General features: G+C 45.1%; 2 protein-coding genes across 2 annotated transcripts in view; one reads left to right on the top strand and one right to left on the bottom strand.

Moving 5' to 3' along the window:
* Positions 1-1,275: 1,275 nt before the first annotated feature.
* On the bottom strand, positions 1,276-11,110 carry LOC134449659 (transcription factor E2F3-like). Its single transcript, XM_063199728.1, has 7 exons — positions 10,581-11,110; positions 8,627-8,741; positions 7,895-8,120; positions 6,397-6,555; positions 5,216-5,330; positions 3,810-3,984; positions 1,276-3,444 (listed from the first exon to the last, which is right to left on the bottom strand). The coding sequence occupies exons 1-7, from the start codon at positions 10,851-10,853 to the stop codon at positions 3,161-3,163; spliced, it is 1,347 nt and encodes a 448-aa protein (XP_063055798.1). The 5' UTR covers positions 10,854-11,110; the 3' UTR covers positions 1,276-3,160.
* Positions 11,111-14,875: 3,765 nt separating this feature from the next.
* mboat1 (membrane bound O-acyltransferase domain containing 1) overlaps positions 14,876-22,902 on the top strand; it is a 17,940-nt gene continuing 9,913 nt past the window's right edge. Inside the window, exons 1-4 of the mRNA XM_063199727.1 lie at positions 14,876-15,169; positions 16,129-16,274; positions 17,598-17,675; positions 19,139-19,234. Of these exons, the coding sequence (XP_063055797.1) occupies positions 15,083-15,169; positions 16,129-16,274; positions 17,598-17,675; positions 19,139-19,234 (407 nt within the window). The 5' untranslated portion in view covers positions 14,876-15,082. The remainder of the gene's footprint in view (positions 15,170-16,128; positions 16,275-17,597; positions 17,676-19,138; positions 19,235-22,902) is intronic.

Below are 22,902 nucleotides of genomic sequence, written 5' to 3'. Positions count from 1 at the left end.
TTGCATGCAGACTAGTGCCCCAATGGGAGTATAAAATAACTGCCTACTGTGATAACTCACAAGGGATAACTCACACAGGTTCTTGTTTACACACACTGGACTGGACCACACAGAAACCTTCCCTTTATCCAGAGGTCTATGCAGAAACTTCAGGTATTCAGGGTTCCAGAACGTCATTAAATCAGAATGTCATTTGATCAGGAATCATTGCCTCTCTAATGAGCATCTTTGCCCACAGGGGTCTCCAAGTTCTCACAAGCATTCTACTAACAAACATTAGAACTAATAGCTTTTCTTTTTACAACTGATATCAATAGCAGCAATACAATGATGATGATCTCTCTCTACTGTGCGTGTTATTTTTTCCTGTTTGGTAGACTGGGGGGTTTCCTGTAGTTCAGATTTCATCTACGCAAATGACTGCAACAGCTGGTGTATCTCTGCTGCATTGCAGCTGCAGCAGCAAGACTTGAGGTGAGGTGTGGTGTGGCGAGGCGAGACGAGGCGAGGACACAAACGCATTGCTTTGCGATGTGCCACACACCACATTTGTCTGTGGCAGCAGGGGGAAGTTCAAAGGCACTATTTCTACACATCAACACAGCACATACACGGTGATGACAGCTTGCCCTGACACCTCTGATGAGGAAAAGAAAAACATGCGTGTAATAGAAAAAGTAAATGGAAGAGTGGCCTTCATCAAAACTGGCAAAGTATAATTGTAAAGGATCTGATTATCATGTGATACCAGGTGGGTATTCCAAGAACATGACTAAGTGATACACCTGGCTAAGCTAACCTACAGGAAGTAGTAAACCTGCTAATAGATGGCCCACAGGTGTCATCCAATTAAAAAAATGAAGACTGTAGGCTCTTCTATGGTGGTTTAACACTACCTCAATGTTAACTTAACTTAGTTTACTGCTGAGCCAGGTTTATGGAATATCCCCCAAGTCATGATCATCATACACGCCAGGGGTTGTGGAAGCCACTAATTGAACTAATTTTATCTGGGGGAAGAACTCTATGGAAGTGAGTGTGTGATGAAAATAGCACACATAGAACTTGAGTCAAACCCAACCCAACAGAATATCACCTGTCGTTTCTTAATTTAATGTATTTACTAAGCCCAAAGACAAGCTTTGAAAGGGTAAACTTGGAACGTGCGCACACACATTCACACACTTTCATTTCAACCGCTGTATTCAAATGACAGATATATTAGGAAAAAAATTAGTCATATATGGTACATAAATAATGTCTGAGCCAACAGAGTGGACAAAGCGTATGTAATATCAATGGTGTTGAAATGTCTCTGCCATGACAGAGAATCCCTTTCCATTTTCTTGTTTTCATTCTGTCTTCATAAAAAGTCTGGGGACAACGTAGCCTGCTAGGGAAGAAGGGAATCCTGCATTCCTTATATGGCTGTGTGGTTCAAATGGGTATGGCTCCCTGCAAGTCAGAAAGAGCAGTATAAAGTGCATTTGAAGTAAATTAATTCCAGGAAATGTCCTCGTATTGGGTTCAGCCATTTTGAAAAGGGAGGCAAGTATTGTGTATGGCCGACATATCGAGCACAAAATAATTCCACTGCCACATAGAAGCATCCAGGATGGAGCTTCCTCTGAGAGCCAGGGGTCAAAGGTTGGAGCAAATACCACAGGCTAGAACGCTGTGTCCAGACTGAGCTAAGACTTTGTGATTGACACTTGGCTTGTAGGAGGAGGACTTGTAGAAAAGTATGGGCATATGTAGATTTCTCAGGAGCAGTGCAAGTTTGTGTTGGGCGGGGTGAGGTGCACAGAATGGTGGTGTGTAATTGCTAGGCTCTGGTGGGTCACTCATGACACACACACACACACACACACACACACACACACACACACACACACACACACACACACCTCAGTATTGCTTTGTCAAATTAAATACTTGCAATAACCATTCAGATAGAAATAGAAATAGGTCAGCAAAGAGGCCACCTATAGGTCTTTCGTCAACACGGACATGTGATATTACCTATAGCAAACTGTTATGGAACAGGGGTGGGGGTGGGTGGAGGGGTGTTGAGGGCCAAGGGATGACTAAGTGGCTAAGGCACCATCAACACGAGTGCATCTTGGTTCTTGTATATCACTCATTACAAATTAATCGTAGTGAGTGTGTATTGAGTATGTGCAGTGTGTGTGTGGATGTCTCGGTTTAGCTTAAAAGCCCTGTTCGTAGCCAAGAAGCTAAGAAGTGCACTTTGCTATTATAATCTTGTTGGAGCAGGTATGCGAAGAGCAGAGTGGAGTTGGATGCATGTGGTGACTGCCTGGTAGGTCCGTTTCGCATTGTGTGAAACATTTGTACTGCATGCCTGTGCAGCTGTACCAAGATCATTCAACAGGGGAGAAAACAACCCCACTGTTCATCGGACAAAAAACAAAAAACACACACAAAACACGCACGCGCACACACACACACATACAACTAATATTACATCTTGGCATTAGGGACATGCCACCTTAACCCAAAGAAGGAGGTTGGTTTCCCCCAGTCTTGAGTGGCCAAGTCATTATAAACTTTATATAATAATTATATTACATCCAATGACAATAATTGAACAATAAAACTCCCATGTCATTATTATACCCCCTTTAGGTAAGAGCGTAACGAGTCTTCCAATAAGCTGCAGGTAGGCTCATTAGTCTTCTGTAAAGCGGTTAGGGCGTCAGACTTGTAGCCCAAAGGTTGCCGGTTCGAAACCCGACCTGCCAGGTGGGTGGGGGGAGTGGTTAACCAGTGCTGTACCCATCCTCCTCCATGACCAAAGTACCCTGAGCACGGTACCGTCCTGCCGCACTGCTCTTTCGCACCATTTTTGTGGTGTGAAGTGTGCACTTGTGTGCAGTGGAGGGCTCTGTCACAATGACAGTGGGAGTTGGAGTTTCCAAGTTGGGCTTTCACTTTCATACTGTAGCTATTGAGTTTACAAAGGCTTTCCCATGACTGAAATGATTAATGATCAATGATCATTAGTGTGTGTGTGTGTGTGTGTGTGTGTGTGTGTGTGTGTGTGTGTGTGTGTGTGTGTAAGTAAAAGAGACAGAGACGGCAGGTGTACAGGATGTGTGTGCCCACAGCTGTGCACGGTGGGCTTTGGTAGGCAGCATCAGTTGCACAGAAGGTAGTCTAGGGGCAGCTTGTCCAGGTTGCATGTGTCGAACAGGTCGCTGATGCCCACGCTCTCGTCAGGGTCCAGCAGGTAGTCGTCCTGGAGCAGGGGGGGCGACAGGCTGAGGAAGGAGGACAGGTCCGTAGACGACACCCCCTCCCCCGACGAGCCCGGGTTCTGGTCCTCCGTCTGCAGCAGCAGGCTGGTGAAGGGCGAGTCGATGGGGGACAGGTTGGTCACCGTGACCGCCGGAGACGAGTGCTCCTTTTCTTTATCGCCCTCTGCAGGATAGGAGAGGGACAGCAGGAGAAGCAAGATGAAGGATTTAGACGAGGAATCTTTACTTCTACAGTACAATTTATATAAATCACGCAGCTCAATATGCCTCACAGTGTGAAACAGAAACACTTGGAAAGAAAATCTATGTCTGGTGAACTCCATTTACAGCGCAGTAGCAGCGAGTTAGCTAGTGCCTGCGTTACAACAGGAATTATCAGTCACCCAACACAGACAGGCAGAAAACATCACACAACTTTGATGAAAACATTCGTCACCAGATTAAGACATTGGTAATAAACGTCTGGTGCAGGAATTGAGGTCACATTTGAGCGCCAAAAAGATGTCCATTCTCCGCCTGTCCACTCACCATCAGACACCCTCATGAACCCGGAAGAGGAAGAAGAGGGGTTATGTCCACTGCTACCATCGCTGCAGCTGATTTCCTGGCCCTCCTCTTTGACCATGGTCTCCGCCTCCCCATCGTCTGGGCACAGGAACACGTCTATGGGGCCCTTGGTGCTGGTCAGATGCACCTGCAAGTTCTAGAACCAGAACGTGGATCATGAGCATGACACTAAAAGGAGAGTAGGTAGAGCACTACTAGTATCCCTCAAATTAACTGGTGCTCCCGGAGGGTGCAATGTTCAACAAAAATGAAGGGCGGGAATCCTTGGTCTAGGCACTTCATTTGATGGCAGACCAAAACGATCTTTCAAAATTACTTGTGCTTATTGGACCTACGTGTTTCATCAGGGTGTAGAACCCTGGGCCATGCATACTGCTAGGCCTACTCCAGGCCACAGGGGTCAGTAGTAAAGCCCACAACATGGCAGATAAGCTTAAAAGTATAGGAGGCATAGATGTTTCAGTATTAAACGAGATATGCCAACATACACCATCCTGGAATAGCCAATTCACTTACAGAAGAAAACAGCAATTAGACATAGGCAAGAATTTGCCCTCTCCATAAGACTGAGACTTCTATGTGGACATTTAGCAGTATGCATGGACCAGGGTACTACACCTGAGGGCTAATCATAATTAGATATGAGCTCATCAGACAAAGGAACATATTTCTATCTTGTGTCCAATTTTGGTGAGATGGTGTGAATTGTAGGCCGTTTCCTGTTCTTGGCTGACAGGAGCGGCACGCAGTGTGGTCATCTGCAGCTGTAGCCCATCTGCCTCAAGGTTAGACGTACTGTGCGCTCAGAGAAGCTGGACTTCTGCATACCTTGCCTTCCTTTCTACCAGTCCTTATTTGAGGTACTGGTTGTCAATCAGCTCGAACCAGTCTGGCCATTCTCCTCTGACATCAACAAGTACATTTTCCCATAAAGAATTGCCACGCACCTAATAGTTTTTTTTCTTTTTCGGCCTATTCTATGGTGGTAACCCTCAAGATTGTAATGTGTGGATATCCCAGCAGATCAGCATGAGATAGCCAAACCTGCCCGTCTGACACCAACAGTTATGCCATGTTCAAAGTCCCTTAAATCACCTTTCTGAAACTCGGTTCAGACTGCATCATATCGTCTTCATCATGTCTGCATGCCTAAATGCATCAAGTCGCCGCCTTGTGATTGGCCGATTTAGCATTTGCGTCAATGGGCGTTTTTTGTTACTTGCACAACATTACATAAAAAAAACAATTGCATCCTTATAAAAAGAGGACATACATGATCAGTGTTATTTCATGTGTGGGAAGAAAAAGAAAACACTGGCATGACAAGGTCAAAGTAAAAGACACACCACAGGCCAAAGAGGTCTCACCTGTTCCAGATCGGGCACCTCTAGTTTGGTGTCGGGCGGCGCTTTGACCACGATGACCGTCTGATCCCTCAGAGTGCTTATCCGCCGCAGATCCTCATACGACACATATGCCAGCGTAATACAAAGGGTCAAGGACAAATATCTGACTGACTAAGCACTGGGTACGTCTGGAAGTACTGTATAACAAACCAACACAGTGTGAGGATCCAAAGAAGTGTAAGAATCGTGACGCATGGGCCTGAGAAATCTATGCCACCTTAAACCGTAAAGAGCAATGTATTGGGAAATGTGGTCATTACCAATTATCCTGAAAATTACTGCCAGGCTGGGCTCTCTACAGTTCTTACATACGGCTTGATCTGAACCACGCTTCTATCACACTACCAAAAGCACTTATGTCAAATGTCTTCGATCTCACAGACTGGTCTTGGCAGAAAGTATTTTTGAGCCGTTTTCATATTCTAGTCTCACTCAACCAACCGCCCGACCAAAATCAGTTTTTGAAGTGGTGTCTGCTTCACTAGAATACAGCCAGACAAGTATTCCTTTTGACATGAGACAGAAACAGAATTTATACACGGAAATATATGGTTTCGTTACCATGACACCAAAGAAAACAGGAAGAACTACGTATAACTGAGCAATGGTAGTGCAGTAGCTAGATATTTGTGTGTGGCCGTTTCCCTAACACAGAAACTGAGTGCATGCATACAAACATGTGCTTCCTCAGAAAAGACAACAGGAAGTGAACAATGGCAGCGCCGTGCCCGTTCAGAATATTTCTAAAAACCGAACAGGCAGGGAGGCCTGGCAGCAGCTGTGCTGTGGCTACTTCCATACGACGACAACCTAGCACACAGACACATGTGCAACCACGTGGTTCTTCCTTAAAGACAGAAAGAAGTGTGCAGCAGCAATGGTAATTGCTATTGCTGTGTGCAGTGGTGACGTTGTGCTGTAAACTGGCTGTGTAGTAAAGTGTCAGAGTTTGGATATTCCTAATGACTAAATGGAGCTAGACAACACCATGTGCCAAGACATTGGCTGTGCAGTAGCCATGTTGCACTGTTCAATATCCATGCAATGCAGTGTCAATTAAGATTAAAAACTAGACAGAGCTGAGTAGTCAGAGCAGTGAGCATGTGTGTGTGTTTGATGCAGGGTGTGCCTAGTCAGGATATTTCTGGTTGGCGGGGTTCTCGGTCATGAGTTTGAAGTCCTGGGTACAGCTGGTGATGAGCTGGTCAAGCCGCTGCTCCTCCTGTTGCAGTCGGGCCAGCTCGCCGTTCAAGACCTGCCGCTGGGTCCCAACGCCCCCCGCCTCTGACAGGTTACAGCCCCTGCACAAACGCATGGGCCACAGATATACACTCATTACATTTATACAGTTTTCCAGATATGTTTAGCCAAAAGTTCTCAACGCCCATTTTAGGTACAGGGTATACTTCCTCAGGCAACCATTTCCTAAAGCATTGTGGGTTTAAGGCAGTATATACATTTGGTTTCAGTGATTCATTCTCTCACTCACTACCTCAAAATTGGTCACTGTGTGAGTGCTTGGTTGTGAGCATTCTAGCACTTATTGGAATGTGTGCATTCCCCAGGTGGGGCACACATTGGTGGGGTGGAAGTTATGGAAGTCAGTACTTTACTGAGCATCTGTGTGAATCAAAAAGTTTTTGATACTTTTCAGTACTACATAATATATACTTGTGGGTTTTTGCAGATGGAACTATTTAGATGGCATACAAACAAGTTGTCAATCATGGCCTATGTAAACAAACAGGGTCTTGTATGGGCCTCATATTATACTGTACAGCCGTATGAGCCTTAAAGTGGTAGTTCGCTATTTTAGACATTAAGCCTTGTTTGTGTGACTTCTGGGGTGAAGTAGAGATGTTCTCATCACAATTTTGACATTTGGTGCTGAACGGAGCATTTGGGTATTCAAGACTGCAGGCCCCCCCCCACCTTTACATTGACTCCAATGAAGCACTCAAGCAATCGATCATAAAATGGCATTAAACTTTCGTTTGCAGAGACATGAAACTCACCGAGTGGTCAGAGGTGGGCAGCGATACGTTGGCTCGAAAATCACCGCGAAATACGCTTCCAGAGAAGATATATTCATTATTGTCCGTCTTCATTGATTGTATTGGTTTGACTAGTATTACTCCGCGCGACCGGAAATGGGGGTGCGTTTGTTTACGTTACTATCTATGGTTTGTATGCAAGCTGTAGTTTTTGTAGCCAGTCCCGCTCAAAGATAGCCGTTCTACCTCGCTCCTTGATGTCTACATAAACAACACACTATCGCTACCTACTGGCTGGATGTCTACTGCTATTCAACGGCGTCTGGGGAAAAATAGGTCCGCCAAATGCTAGTTAGAAGGCATATTTCGCTGCAATTTTCGGGTCAATTTATCGCTGTCTACCACTGACCACACGGTGAGTTCCATGTCTTCTCAAACAAAAGTTTAATGCCATTCAATGTAAAGGTGGGGGGGCTGCAGTCTTGGATACCCAAATGCTCCGTTCAGCACCAAATGTCAAAATTGTGATGAGAACATCTCTACTTCACCCCAGAAGTCACACAAACAGGGCTTAATGTCTAAAATAGCGAACTAAGGAGAAAAGACAAAGGGACATGGCCTTTTCCATGGGCCTCACGTCACGTACATCCACTGGATGTTGTTCTTGGACTTCTTTTTGACAAGGTGGACACCCTCCAGGACGTTGGTGATGTCGTAGAGGCGTCTCTTCTGCACGCCCAGCGTCTCGGCCGCCCAGTTCAGGTCCACCACGCCGTCGGCGGACTGGCTGAGCAGCGAGAGGAACTTCTTGGTCAGGAGACCCAGGGACGTGTCGTACCGAGACTTCTCCTTGTCCGCGGGAGACTTCGGAGCTACACGCGCAACAAAAGAAACCACTCATTACAAACTTTATTTAACACGGAAATTCAAATCACGTTGCACGTGCATTGACAACTCAAAACCATTTTATACACAGGTTTGGTGAGGTTTTCCGAGTTCATCACCTGTTATATTCACGTGACATCCAATGGGCATGCATTGAGATATCAAAATTAGGCATCACACTCAGTTCTTCAGAGGAATTAAATTCTGTATATCGATCCAGCATGTACGTCTACTACACACACACACACACCATTATCATTTTACACAAAACTGCTCAACAACAGCCAGAGGAGGAGCAAAGTGCAAACTCCAGAATCACGGGCACCTGTCCAGGCTAGCAGGGAAAGAGCATTTGAAGTACACTACGGTTCATCAGAAAGCTGAACCATCTGCTAAAGAAATTAACAAAAACAAAAAAACACAGTACGACAATATCTGTAAACACACTCAATATAAGGCATGAAGTTTAATGAAGCAATAAGGCTGATTGTACTTTTACAGGGCTTGCTGTTGACCAGGGTGGTGGTGGCATCTCTGCTTTTCGACGCAAGTGACAACTGAGGTGTAGGAAGAGGGTCGGTGTCGTCCAACGCCAGCCGCCTCTTAGCCTGTGAAACATTGATACACAAGGTTACCTTGCTTACTTCCTGAAACATCATGGCACTACAAATCATTGCACACAATACCATTAATGTCAGCTGTGGAGAAACCAATAAGTATGTGGCAGTATGGACAGGTCCTCGACCACAAACACAATAACAAAAATGTGAGACCATCCATTCAACGCAGACAGATACTAGGCAATCCACTGGTCTTACTCAATTCCATGAATAAGCATAGTTCTACCTTGAACATGGCCAACAGGTTCCATAGCTCTTTTTTTAAGCAATCAACATGAATGAGGCTAAAAGGTCAGTCATACACTGTATATATACACACCAAACCTGCATCTGCCTACACCTAAAAGAAACACTGGTGTTCATAAATAACCTTGCAGGAGACTCAGACCACACCTAAGAGACACACAACCACACTTCCAATGACTGCACTTCCTGTTGTTCAAGTTTTCTAATGAGGCCCTGGTTAAACTGGTGAATATCTAGAGAGGACAAAAGAGGCTGTTCTCAATGACACTTGCAAACTAGAACTACACTCCAAAAACTTGAATCCATTCCTCTGTAGTTTCAGGAATGGCCACGTCTTCACTTCAACTGTAGTTTTCCTGTAATGGGGAACGGTCCGGATAGCGTAGGTGTTTCACCACTGAGTGTCAGACACAGACAATGATTTCATGGGTCTATTTTTTTTATTTCATTGCATGCTACTTGTGCACCGAGTAGCTGACTTCATGTGGCTTGGCTTTCTCTCCATTTGGCATGCAGCTAGTGTTGCTATCGTTTTAACCACTCGTCTGTGTCTCCCATGGCCCCTTTTGCGGTGACTAGATGTTTTAGTTCACGCTGGCTCGATACTGTCGATATGCAATCGAAGTGCAGTGGCAATGGTGTTGCAGTCGAACACATCGTGGCAAACCAGATCAATTTTAGCTGACAAAGATCTCAGCCTAGCTCGTGGTTCACCGAGTAGCCTCGTGGTGTGTGGGCAAAGAGAGAGGGGGAGAGAGAGACTGGTTTAGGGCTGGAGCTTTATGTTGCGACTGCTACTTTTCTCGCGCATCAGAGCAGACGTCTCCCTATCTTTCGCTTTTGTCAACAATGACATGTCTCGCCTTGCAAGCACACAGATGAAACCATCACCCTCACAGAGTTGTCACTGAAGCTTCATGGTGATTTAATTCCATGTGCAGAATGGCTTTAAGACGATTACGTGTTTCTCGCACAGGGCTATTGCTCAACTGTGCAGCTAAAAGCAAGCTGGCTTTTTCCCTTCCCCCTCTAGACATACACACGGGCAAGGCCTCTGTTTATTCCGTTACTGTGCTTTCTGTTCTGTCATTTTAAGCCTAAGCCACACCGCAACCCTCTACCCCCGTTTCTGTCATATAATCTGCTGCATGCATCGTGCCAAGAACAAAGAAGCACAGACATATTTAGTCAATAACTTCAACATTGACCTTTTCCATTCGGGTGTGACCCCTTATATGGTCACTGGGGGGTTGAAATAAGATAACTGTTAGCTTGTCGGCTAATAGATTAATGTTAGTGGTTATTACAAGGCACGAGAGCAGTCGCTGCCCCACAACTTCCCAACAAACACAAGCATAGTGCAATGGCTGGGACGGAAAATAACTCACAAATACCACTCAGTCGCTAACAGAGATAAGGCATCGTGTCATGTTCGGGCTTGTTCCTCGAGCTACTGCTAGTTAGCAAACAAAGCTAGGGTACTTGCTAGTAAATATGTGCGACATGTAATGAACAACGTGCAACAAATACATCCATTGCATTGAGCCACCTCATGACAGTTAGGGTTTCATGTGAATTTACCGGTGGACGTCCTAATGTTGGTCGCTGTCCTGTTCCAAGTGAAGCTCCGTGAGGAGTGGTGTACAGATTGGCATTCGAAGATTCAGAAAGGCAGACATTTGAGGTCTGAGAAATGCTAGGCGGCGGAGTTATTATATGTATGTAAGTGGTAGTGGGAAGAGAGGACGTAAACCGATCAGATAATGCAGTCAAAACTACGTTATTTTCGAGCGAAGAGCCTGCAACCCCTGCAATAATTACTTTCTCCGTAGCTGGTGTTATCCCTCTTCTCATCTTTGTGGACTCGGATGCCTTTTCTCCCCACCCTAGTTTAAACCCAATTTACTACTTATCCGCCGGGATTCCGTTTACAATACTCACGGACAACATTAGATCGCCGTCTAAACTACCGATATGTCAAATTTTGTCGACATAAAACTCGCTCATTTTAGCAGATGGATCGGATTGTTGAGCCGTCACGGAGCGCAACCTGGCTTGTTGAAAATGGCTCCAGGAAGCTAACAATGAATGAAGGATACAGTTTACGCGCGAAATACCCTCCCGCGAAACTCATATTTCCCGGGATATTTTCAAATGAAATTTGCATGTGTGTAACGATTGGCCGTCTTTATCCTAAACCCCGCCCACGTATCCTTGCGTTTTGACGATGAGCACCAGTCAGAGCGTGCGCACGGGAATACAAAGCTTCCATTGGCTACTTTTAGATGCCGTTGCCGGTTAAAGGGACACGTCTGTACAACATTTTTGTACTACAATGTTGTATCCTGTTTATCCTTCTGAAATGATGTTAGTAAGACCGTAATTGCCAGATAGCTAGTATTACAGCGTCACTCTGTATAATTAAATACGCCTCTCTTCAACTAGCAAGAACTAAACGGCTGTCGTTCAATCAACGAATTGGCTGGCAAAAAAAACGAACTAAAATTGTAATGTATAGCCTAGTAAAGGCTCTGGAGCACTTGAACGTCCACTTCAACAGGGTATTGTATTGAGTTTGCCCACTGACAGTATATGAGCCTTGATGCTTGCGCAGGTGTGTTGCACTACGACTGAAGGGCGAGGTGACAGGTGGAGCTTTGACTTGGAAAGCATGTGAAAGGTGGGGGAGGGTAGGTTCACACAGTGGTGGATGGTCCAGGGAGACCCTACCCAGGTAGCAAAGTTTATCTGGCCCATTGTTGGTCCGATCCTTTTTTCGTGAGTGATAACAGTCGGCCCGATTTTGGCTTTGTCCGCGGTCCAATAATGGTCCTATTACCGTATGCCGAAAGTGTCGGCTCAGTGTTGGCTCAGTTACTGCATGAGACTGACAGTTATTTTCAGTGGCGGCAGAGTGTTGGTTCAGTTACTGCATGAAGTGACAGTTATTTTCAGTGTTCTATGAAGTGTTGGCTGAGTCACGGTAACCAGTGTTCCAGCCGAGCCGACTCTCCGCCGACAGTGCCGACATTCTGCCAAGACCGGGCCGACTGTTCTTAACGGTTTTTGCTACCTGGGTATCATCCTGACCCTCTCAGATGGTTGGAGACATTCGTCTAGGAAAATTAATCTTAACCACCTGAAGAAAATGGCATTCTGAGTCTGTGGAATGGTGTTGGCCTATCTACCAGTCATCCTGTTTCAGCTGAGAAAGATGACTGAATAGTTCGCTTCCTTCATTATGGAGAAGTGGTAAAGATAGTCAGTGCTGTTGAATCAGCTTGTCACAAACTGCTCACACGTTACGTTACTATCATAGCCTATATGCTGTATACAGCCCATGAAGTAACCTGCAGGCTAGAAAAGACACTAGCCAGGTGTTGTTAATTAAGAATCCCCTTTTCATTTGCATTGCACACACTCACCACCGGCCACTTTATCAGGTCACACCTTGCTATGCATTTGCCTTCAGAACTCAGCAATACCCAGTTAAAGGTGCAGCAATACCTTAATGGTGCACCGTGTAAGATTGTGGTCAGAGGTGGTATTGCAACTACATTACATTGCAACTATACTGTTCATTCAAACTGCTGCCTATTGCCAAATTTGATCTTTCATGAATATGTACAAAGTAATATACTAATATTTAGTAGTATGCCCAAAATACAGTAAGATTTTCAGTTAAAAATGTCTAATTCTGGAAATTCCAAAATGGCGGACCATGGAGAAGATCTCGATTTTTCATGTAGGAAAAGTCAAATTTTCCCTGCTGTCATAATTAGAATAAAAATTCTGAGATAGTCGAACTAGCGCGCCTAGCACCACTAACCACCAACTAACCATTAGGGCCTACCTTTCTCCCACATTCTGATGCTCGGTTGGATATGCATCAGATCATCTTTATCATGCTACATGCCCAAATACATTGAACTGCTGCCATGTGAATGGCTGATCAGAAATTTGCATCAATGAGCAGTTGGACATGTGTGCTGAATTAAGTGACTAGTGAGTGTCCGTCTTGTCAAACTTGTAAGCACATATAATATTTTGGTCAGTGGGCACCAACACCAGCAGTGAAATGATATTGTGGAGTTTGCTTATAGTTACACTTTACTTGACGTTGGTGTCATATGTATGACATAACAGTATCATAGTGTCAAGCATGTCATGACACAGTCATGAACAAGTCATAAACATAACGTCAATGTCATAAATGTTTTATGGTCATGAAAAGTTGACAATTTTAGGCCTACCTACCATAACCGAATTTCACTTATTGACAGTCATAAAACGTTTATGACATTGTCATAAAGTTGACATAGTAACTGCATTATGACAATGTTATGACACTGTTATGTCATAGGCCTACGCATGACGCCGGCATCAAGTAAAGTGATACCGAGAGTGGTTCCCTTCTCCAACACTTTTCAGCAGCCTGTCTGCATTTTCTAAGCTTGTTTATGTTCTCCTTTGTAGTTTTGGGCAGCCGTGGCCTACTGTAGTTGGTTAAGGAGATGGACTTTAGATCAGAGGGTTGCAGGTTCGAATCCTACCCTTATCTCTCCCTATCTTACTCCATGACTGAGGTGCCCGTGAGCAAGGCGCCTAACCTCACTGGACTGTAATCAATACCCTGTACTTAAAATAACTATAACTGCTTTGGACAAAAGTGTTGGCAAGTGTAATATAATGTCATGTTTTGGATAAAGGAATGATAAGACAATTATGATCCCCATCCACACTGGCTTGATTGTGAAATCTTCTGACCCTGAAACCCTGAGAAAAGTGTTGAATTTTATTTATTTATTTATTTATTTATTTATTTGGGAGGGGGGGGTCTAATAGTCCAATTGATTGTCCAAAATAGTCCCATTTAATATTCTATTGCAATGGTGAATAAAAATGTCTGCTGGGGCAAAGTTGGTTGTGCCCATTAGCCTACTTGTTTGTTTCTACTGTCTGTATATCTGTCTGTCTTTGAAATATGCACTTTTCTTGAACTCAACCATTTATAAGGATTTAGAGTGTGTGTTTTTCTGACCATTGCTAACTCACACCCAATGTAACATTTTATCCCAGAAGTTGAGCTCTCCCTTCCTTTCCCTATGGGCAACATTACTATACTTTAGACTTATGCTAATATGATCCATGACTGCTCACCACCATCAACCTTTTAGTAAAATCAGGTCAAGGTCAAGGTTCCAGCAGGCTGTTGCGGTGAGGTCTGCGGTGAGGTCTACTTTGTTTCATACTATTGGTTTAATTCTTTGGTTGTTTTCTTTGTAAATAGCTTAGACCGAAGTTGTGAGTCAGGATGCATATTACATCTGTAGCCTACTGTAATGCTATGAGTATGTGCATAAAATCCCACCTTTACTCAGTCCAATTTAGTTGTATTTTACTTAAGTCTGAAAAATCCTTATTACCTTGTTTAGATTCCAGTCAAAATCCCTAAATAGGGGCCTATTCAGAGGGGAGGGAGTGACTTTTTACCTTGAAATAATACCCAAATGCCAAAAGTGGGGCTACACGCTAGGTCTTTGTTGGGGGGCAAAACTTTCTCCAATATATAGGGGCCATTTTGAATTTAATGCGAGGCATAATTCATCTAACGTTACAGCCACATACCTATACTAAGGTCTGTGGTTACAGCAATCCATGTACTGCACTGCTTCAGATGATGCCAATTTAACAGACGTCGCATACAGTACCATAGATGGGAGGATCCAGCGTCCCCCAATCAGCTTTTACGCACGCTAAACGCAAACGAAACATAACCTATTGGCAACCGCCTGAAACTCAGAATGACATCGTTGCCCCGCCTTGGTACTCTCAAAAACTCATTGAAGTTTCAGGTCATGTCGTGGTGTGTTGTGCCACTGTTGACTGGACACGCCATCCAACTAAAAAGTATCCGATATTCCAGCTGGCGTTTTGCCTTCAGGCTACCATGTAACGTCCACGCAAAGTGTTGATTTTAAACTTTCGCGAGGAAAACTTTTTAGAATTATTTTATGCACAGGGTGTCACATCACCAAACTTTACTCAAATTGTGGAGATAAAATCAAAGCGTAAAATGAAGGATGGCGGAGGAGAGTGTCACCTATAGAACCACGGGCTCTGTGCTGCTGTCTCCACTCAGCGACCTCCTCAGAATTCCGTTGGATCAGGTAGGAGATGGCAGCGATGGATAAAGCCTATATATATCGTGGGAAATATCTGCCTAGATGGAAATACCGAAGAGATGGAGAGTTTCTAATCAGGGAAGTTTTTTTTCATTCGGTAAAGCTCTAGTTGCTGTAGGGACCCAAGCCACTGTCATAAACATTTTAGTTTAATTTTGTTTTGGTTGTGAGTGAAGCTGGTTGCTGGTGATGATGAAGTGTCTTATGGTGCTTTGGTGCCCGGCGAATTGAACAGGATTAATATGGGGGGAACACTAATTGGGTATGTATAGGAGTTATATTTGTGCCACGGGCACTAGATGGTCGGTCGTGGTTTTGGCCACATGCTTTTCAGTGGAGACTGTATTTACTGCAAATTCAATGAAATAAAGAGGAATTGGCCACACGCGTTCAGCATGAAGAGGAAAGCCACGGGTGTGTGCTTGTGCTCTGCAAAAAGATGCAGAGCTTGCCATTTCTATTTCCATGGTATAAATATCTTCATCCGTCTGAATTTCATTTTCTTTACAAGATTTTATGTTTAACATTTTATTCTCTATATAAATCATATTGAGCTGTCTTGTTGAATGAAATGCAGATAAAACTGTCTTTCTCTCCGTCTCACAACCACTCACTTAACCAGCCACACACACACACACACACACACACACACACACACACACACACCTCATTATGCAGGTCTTGTGTACAGAGTTCCATTCAGTGATAATCGGGGAGAGCAATGCTTGTGTCAGACAACAGAATCAGGCCATTCAGTTCAACACTGTGGCCTCTGTCTCACTCTCAGTCTCTGGCCCGTCTCTCTCTCTGACCCATCTCTCTCTCTCCCACTCTCTCTCTCTCTCTCTCTCTCTCTCTCTCTCTCTCTCTCTCTCTCTCTCTCTCTCTCTGACCCATCTCCCAATCTCTGTCTCTCTCCCCCACCCCACTCTCTCTCTCTGTAGGTGAACTTCTTATTCTGCCAGTTTTTTGGGCTTGCGGTGGCCTGCTGGTTCCGGCGTTCTCTGAGCCACCAGCGTGTGGGTGCTGGGGTCCGGCATGGCGTGGCCGCTCTACTGGGTGCCTTCTTTGCCATATTCTGCTTCGGGTGGTAAGAGGCCCCACCTCTCCCCTGTCCCCTCTCCCCTCTCTCTTCTCCCCTGTCCCCTCTCTCTTCTCCCCTGTCCCTTCTCCCCTCTCTCTTCTCCCCTGTCCCCTCTCCCCTCTCTCTTCTCCCCTGTCCCCTCTCCCCTCTCTCTTCTCCCCTGTCCCCTCTCCCCTCTCTCTTCTCCCCTGTCCCCTCTCCCCTCTCTCTTCTGAGCTGTCCCCTCTCCCCTCTCTCCCTTCTCCCCTGTCCCCTCTCTCCCTTCTCCCCGGTCCCCTCTCTCCCTTCTCCCCTGTCCCCTCTCCCCTCTCTCTTCTCCCATGTCCCCTCTCCCCTCTCTCTTCTCCCCTGTCCCCTCTCCCCTCTCTCTTCTCCCCTGTCCCCTCTCCCCTCTCTCTTCTCCCCTGTCCCCTCTCCCCTCTCTCTTCTCCCCTGTCCCCTCTCCCCTCTCTCTTCTCCCATGTCCCCTCTCCCCTCTCTCTTCTCCCCTGTCCCCTCTCCCCTCTCTCTTCTTCCCTGTCCCCTCTCCCCTCTCTCTTCTTCCCTGTCCCCTCTCCCCTCTCTCTTCTTCCCTGTCCCCTCTCCCCTCTCTCTTCTTCCCTGTCCCCTCTCCACTCTCTCTTCTTCCCTGTCCCCTCTCCACTCTCCCCTGTCCCCTCTCCACTCTACCTCTCCACTCTCCCCTGTCACCTGTCCCCTCTCTCTTCTTCACTGTCCCCTCTCTCTTCTTCCCTCCTCTGTCTCATCTCCCCTCTCCCCTCTCTCTTCTTCCCTGTCCCCTGTTCCCTCTCCCCTCTCCCCTCTCCCCTCTCTCTTCTCCCCTGTCCCCTGTCCCCTGTTCCCTCTCTCCTGTCCCCTCTCTCTTCTTCCATGTCCCCTGTTCCCTTCTCCCCTCCCCTTTCTTTCGATCCCATAGTCCTGTGCAGGGTTGGCTGGTTATCTTCCCCCTCCAGAGGTTTAACTTGCTCTGGAAAAAGGCAGCAAATTGCACAGAAAAACAAAAACAAAGCGTATACAAGTCAGTATGGTAATTAAAATATTTTAGGGGGTTTGGTGCCTTTATTGAGATGAGACAGTGGATGTTTTTGGACAGAAAATTGGTGGAAGAAATATGGGGTTGGGGAATGACCCAGGCCACATTCGAACCTCCTCATGGGCAATGTGCCCATGGTATGATTTGTTAGCGCAAAGCACCACAGCACCCTTGGGTTCATGTTTTTTTTTTTTTTTTTACCAAATAAAATGGAATGATGAATGATAGTGATCAATTTGACTTTTTTGGTGGTGCAATTGTTCACACATTCATTTGCTCATTTGTTTATTGTTTAGGTATGCCTCACATCTTTTCATCATGGTGGTGGCTTGCTATGCAATCGTGGTCCTGGCAAGTCAGGAAAACATACACAGGTAAGCCGCCCCTCAAAATACACCCTGTCAGCACTGTTGCCAGATTGGGAGTGGGCTGCTTAGGATGGCCGTCTGTGGGTAAAAATGGCATTTAGCAGGAAAAAAACGCCCAATTTTTGGCCATAGAAATCAATAGAATTGGGTGGGATTTAGTACTTCCAAATGGGTTTCGAGCATTTTTGGGGCTGGAAATCATCAGCCCCATCTGGCAACCCTGCCTGTCAACACTCCACTGCAACACAACCTGCAGTCATAGACCTCATATATGATGATGACACCCATCAGTAAAGGGTGGGCGGGGGGTGGGGGGGTGTTTCCAGAAATCAGGTTTGGCTGCTTTACGTACTATACTTAGAGGGCGTGGGCAAGACAGACAGTGGTCAACGGGCAGTGGTGTTTCTCGAAAGCATAGTTGCTAGCCAGTTAGCAACTTGGGCCGTTGTCAATGGGAAGTTACATTCTAAACAACAAAGCAGCTAACGTAGTTCACATCTATGGTTTTGAGAAATGCACCCCAGACCCCATTTTCATTTGGTTTTCCATGCCTACATTGTCATTATCTAGCCTTTGAGCAATCTGTGTTGATTCAGTGTTGTCTTGGGCACATGAATCATTATGAATTTCATAAGTTAATGAAATATTGGTTATTTGAATGAAATTGACGTGGTAACTTGCGTATCTGGATTAGAAGTTAACTTTCGAACACACCCCTGCAGATCAATACTGTGATACGCATTTTGTGTTTTCATTGATGACTGCAGTGGTGTGTGTGTGGGTGTGTGTGTGTGTGTGTGTGTGTGGGTGTGGGTGTAATGGGGGGGATTGGGGAACATGGTCAAGAAAGACCTGTCTCCCTGTTTGCTTGTCGTTGTTGCTGGAATGTGACGAATGTCGGCAAGTCACCCAGGAGGTATTTCTCGGTCCCCCTCCCCTGGGCTGGTAGATAGAGGTAACATTGTGTTAGCGTAGTTGGTGTCGCCAACCTGTCAATTACTGCCGGAGTACCTTAATAGAATGTCCATATTGTTCGTCCCCATAGATAGAATAGTGTATGTCTTGCTTAACTTGTGTTAGGATGCGGGACGGAGGTCATATGGTACAGTGGGATGTATTGTTTACAGAGGTGTTGATCCTCCTGGTTTCGTGGCGTAAAAAACATCTCCTTCAAATTTGATCCAACCAGTTCTGAATCAGATGATATGCTGTAATCAGCTGCAATAAGCATTCAAACGCTGGTAGATCATCCACTCAGTGATGTCCCCAGTATTACAAGAAAATGTGACGATAGTCTACTGTATTTTTTTATAATTTGACACATGGTTTGTCTTGGCTTTATTGAATTGACAGTATATCCAACCAATTGTGTGTCTGTCTGTGCCACATACTATGTAGAGGAACATGTTGCAAGATTTGTATCTTCTGATGGCAGGATTGACGCCTGTGATTGTCTTTCCCGCGTGCAGGTACTCCATGATGGCTGCTATTGGCTACCTCACTGTCTGCCAGGTCAGCCGCGTCTTCGTGTTCAACTACGGCATCCTGTCCACGGACTTCTCAGGGTGAGACACACAGGTTTCTGTTCCACTGTTGCTGACCTCTAGACCCCACTTTTCCAAATTGTTGTTAGAAGTCTGTTAAAGGTGCACCGTGTAATATTTTTAGCTGTTCATTCCCAGAATCCATGCTGCCCATTCACAAATGTTACCTTTTTAACAAATACTTACCACCGCAATCAAATATTATTGAACAAAAAAAGTATTTGATCAAGTAATCAATATGAAATTGCTCTTTTCATACATGGAAAGGGGGATCTTCTCCATGGTCCGACATTTTGAATGTCCAGAAATATACATTTTTAGCTGCAAAACCTACTGTACTTTGGTCTTACTTGGTTTATTACATAGTAAATATTCATGAGAAGATCAAATTTGTCAATAGGCAGCACAGTTTCAATGAGAAGCATAGTTGCAGTAGCCTACCTATTCTGGCCACAATCTTACACAGTGTACCTTTAACAACATATTTGATTGCCACTGCTGAGAAATTGCATTGCAACCAATTAAGTTGGAAGTATTGTCAAGTAACGCACCCCTGATATGAGCCCTGCAGGGGACAATAAGCGCAAACAACACACACACACACACACACACACACACACACACACACACACACACACACACACACACACACACACACACACACACACACACACACACACACACATTTGTGTGATTATAAAATAGAATATGAATGGCAAAAAAACATTACTGATAAGCCTACTCAGTTGCCTCCACTTATTAGTAAGCATTTGCTTTTTCTCTGAACTCCAGGCCTGTGTGAGCTATGTGTGACCCTGTACACCTGTTGGTTTAGCCCAGCCCAGCCTAGCCTACTGTACAGCATGGTACCTGACCTACCTGCTTATGACTCTTAAAAGCCTTATCTACTGTTTTGGTGGCAGGGAGACCCACACACACACATACATACACATGCACACTCCCTAAAATAAACATACCGGCAGATAAGAACACAGGGCCAACAGCGTTGTCATTTGTTTTACCTGCCTGCCCTTTCTCCGCTGCCACAATATGGTGGCCCCTCCCCTCTGACAGACTTGAGCACTCGGGCCGGATACGGTGTTCCTCTGGCCCTGATCTTAGAAGTATTAAAATGTGCAGTACATGAAACAAGTCCTCCCCTTTTTGGTACACTCGTTTGTTGGACCATGTCCACAAACACTATGCAATTTGCTTATTAAAAATCTTGTTATTGTCATTGAAAGCCATGGGTGTGTGTGTGTGCGTGTGTGTGTGCATGTTTGTGTGTGTGTGTGTGTGTGTGTGTGTGTGTGTGTGTGTGTGTGTGTGTGTGTGTGTGTGTGTGTGTGTGTGTGTGTGTGTGTGTGTGCGTGTGTGTGTGCATGTTTGTGTGTGTGTGTGTGTCCGCACATGTCTTGCATAGAGCACAATTGTGGTACCTTCCCTACTCCATGTCCATACAATACACGGTGTGTGCAAACATAGGCACAAGTGCAAAAACAAAGCATTCTCTTATCAATAATGGGTGCCTTGCGGATCTGGCCAGGCTGATCCCCCATCCTACTCTTGGCTACTTCTGTTGCTGTGTCTGATCAACAAGACAGCTGATGGCCTGTAGCTAGGCACTTGGGGCTTCATGTACAAAGCTTGCTTGTGCACAAGAAAGCTACAGTACGTATGTATTCCTCATGCAAATATTCTGATGTACAATTGACATGAGAACAACGGACATGAAAAACTGCATTGTGCCTTTAGTATGTCTATGCATGGATTGTTAAAGTCAGATTTTTTTGGTGCGACTTTTTTTAATTTTCACATAGGCCTACTGTATGCAAAAACTCAGTTGGACATGGTCTTGGGCATTCCAGCTAAAGCCCATGTGTAGTTAGTAGTAGAGCATCTATAACCACATTGCTACAGGGAGACTGTTTGCCTGACTCGCTATGAAATTTCAGTGGCTGAAATGGTGTGTCATGCAGTGTAATGAAAAGTACTGTTTTGTCAGTATATTTCTCTGATGTGGACCTGATTTCTTCTCCTCTGAAGCCATCTTTAGCATGGTCTTATGCAATCTCCATTAGTGATGTGGCCCTTTTTTCTGATGCTCGCTCGTGTCCAGCTCTGATTTGGCACGCATTCAGAAATGGGTGTTCAGATGCAAACTGTTTCAGAGTTCAGGCCAAGGGGAGGAGACAGGAATCCTGGCTCAGCCCCTCTGCTGGCTTCGTCAGCCATTTCGTCGGCCGTTTTGCCTACAAGCGTGTCTCTCTTTGTGGAGATGGTTGCCGTGGCTGCGACAAACAAACGGACAGATGGATGGATGGATGGATGGATGGATGGATATCAGCTGCCTCTTATTAAGTCTATTGAATGCCCAACCAGTTTGCAAGTCTCTATTTCAGCTCTCTCTGTCTTCATCAACATTAACTCACGCTCCCGTCTTCCCACGCTTACCCTTGCGCTGGCATGTGTTTTTTTTCCCTCAACGGTAAATTTATGTTTCCACAATGTGTCAATGAGCCCATCAGGGTGAAACGCGCTTCTGAATTAGCTTCACCGCCCACCAGAGGAGCAGGCTGTGTCTAAAATGAGAGACATTTCCGCTTCCAACCTCTCTATGTTACCAAACGTAATGCTTCTTTGATACAGACCAACAGGCCTGCATCTTAACTCTTGTCCTCCTCTCAACTTTGAACTGAGTTGGGCTGCACTTGACTGACTGACTGACTGACTGGGCATTCATAGGCAAGGGGAAGCGCTTTCAAGTCAGTTAATGTAATAAAGGGAGCTTCTCACTGAGTTAGTGCCAGGAGAGTCACTCCTTAAGCAGATGGCAGAGTGTGAACTTCCTGGCCACATGTTGAATTCATCCTCAATAGGATACTTCACTTTTGGTGTTGCACCGATACCATTTTTTGGCCCCAATACCGATACCCGATACCTGGCCGTGCAGTATCGGCCGATACCGATACCACTCTCTTTGAAATGTAATGTAATGTTAATACGTATATACTGTATATGAAGAGCTGCATACTACTTGGATGTAAAATCTTTGCTCTCACGGCTTTGTCAGGCTGCTGCCTACCCTTGTGAAACAGGAAAAAGACTAATACCAAAAATACTGAATCAAACCAAGATATCGCAAAACACGCCCACTCAATGCAAAAGCGTGTGCTCAAGTTGGGTCTCCTAAGGGGGCGTTGTCCCCTACTTCTTCTTCTCTTTTTGAGGTGTTTGCTCAAGACGTGTGCTACCGCCATCTACAGCGCCAAGGGGGCTTCATTGATTCTCAACCTCAGGACTCCGAAGGTCTTCTAACCGAAGGTCTCCTAAAGGGGCGTTCACCCGACATAAAGTGGATACCGGAAAAGAAACAAAATGACGCTTAGACGCTTGTTAGATCCACCTTCTTTGCTAATACTGTACAAAGTGAATTCAGTAGAATTTTTCAACTTTGTAAATACCTCTGATATAAAAGAAGTAAGTTCAAGGCTGCGTTCAAGTGTCATACAAGTATCTGTAAATGGTAGCCTATTGGTGCCCTATTTGTTGGTACTTGCCGATACCGATACCACACTTTTAGTGCAGTATCGGGGCCCCGGCCGATACTGGTATCGGTTTCGGTGCAACACTTCTTTTAATTTCATTTTTGATTATTATCTCCTGATAGTGTTTCATGTGTTTAATGA

Source organism: Engraulis encrasicolus, chromosome 5, assembly GCF_034702125.1.
Source record: "Engraulis encrasicolus isolate BLACKSEA-1 chromosome 5, IST_EnEncr_1.0, whole genome shotgun sequence".
In the NCBI taxonomy this organism is placed as follows: domain Eukaryota; kingdom Metazoa; phylum Chordata; class Actinopteri; order Clupeiformes; family Engraulidae; genus Engraulis; species Engraulis encrasicolus.
Note: the sequence above shows the minus strand (reverse complement) of the source record. Positions and strands in the feature narration are given on the sequence as shown.

What these genes read in the sequence shown, in the direction of transcription:
- LOC134449659 (XM_063199728.1), bottom strand. Translation starts at nt 10,853, where the DNA reads ATGAGAAGAGGGATAACACCAGCTACGGAGAAAGTAATTATTGCAGGG. An exon ending in CAACATTAGGACGTCCACCG is followed by an intron (nt 8,742 to 10,580) that starts GTAAATTCACAT and finishes AATGTTTCACAG; the next exon opens with GCTAAGAGGCGGCTGGCGTT. An exon ending in CAACAGCAAGCCCTGTAAAA is followed by an intron (nt 8,121 to 8,626) that starts GTACAATCAGCC and finishes TTGCGCGTGTAG; the next exon opens with CTCCGAAGTCTCCCGCGGAC.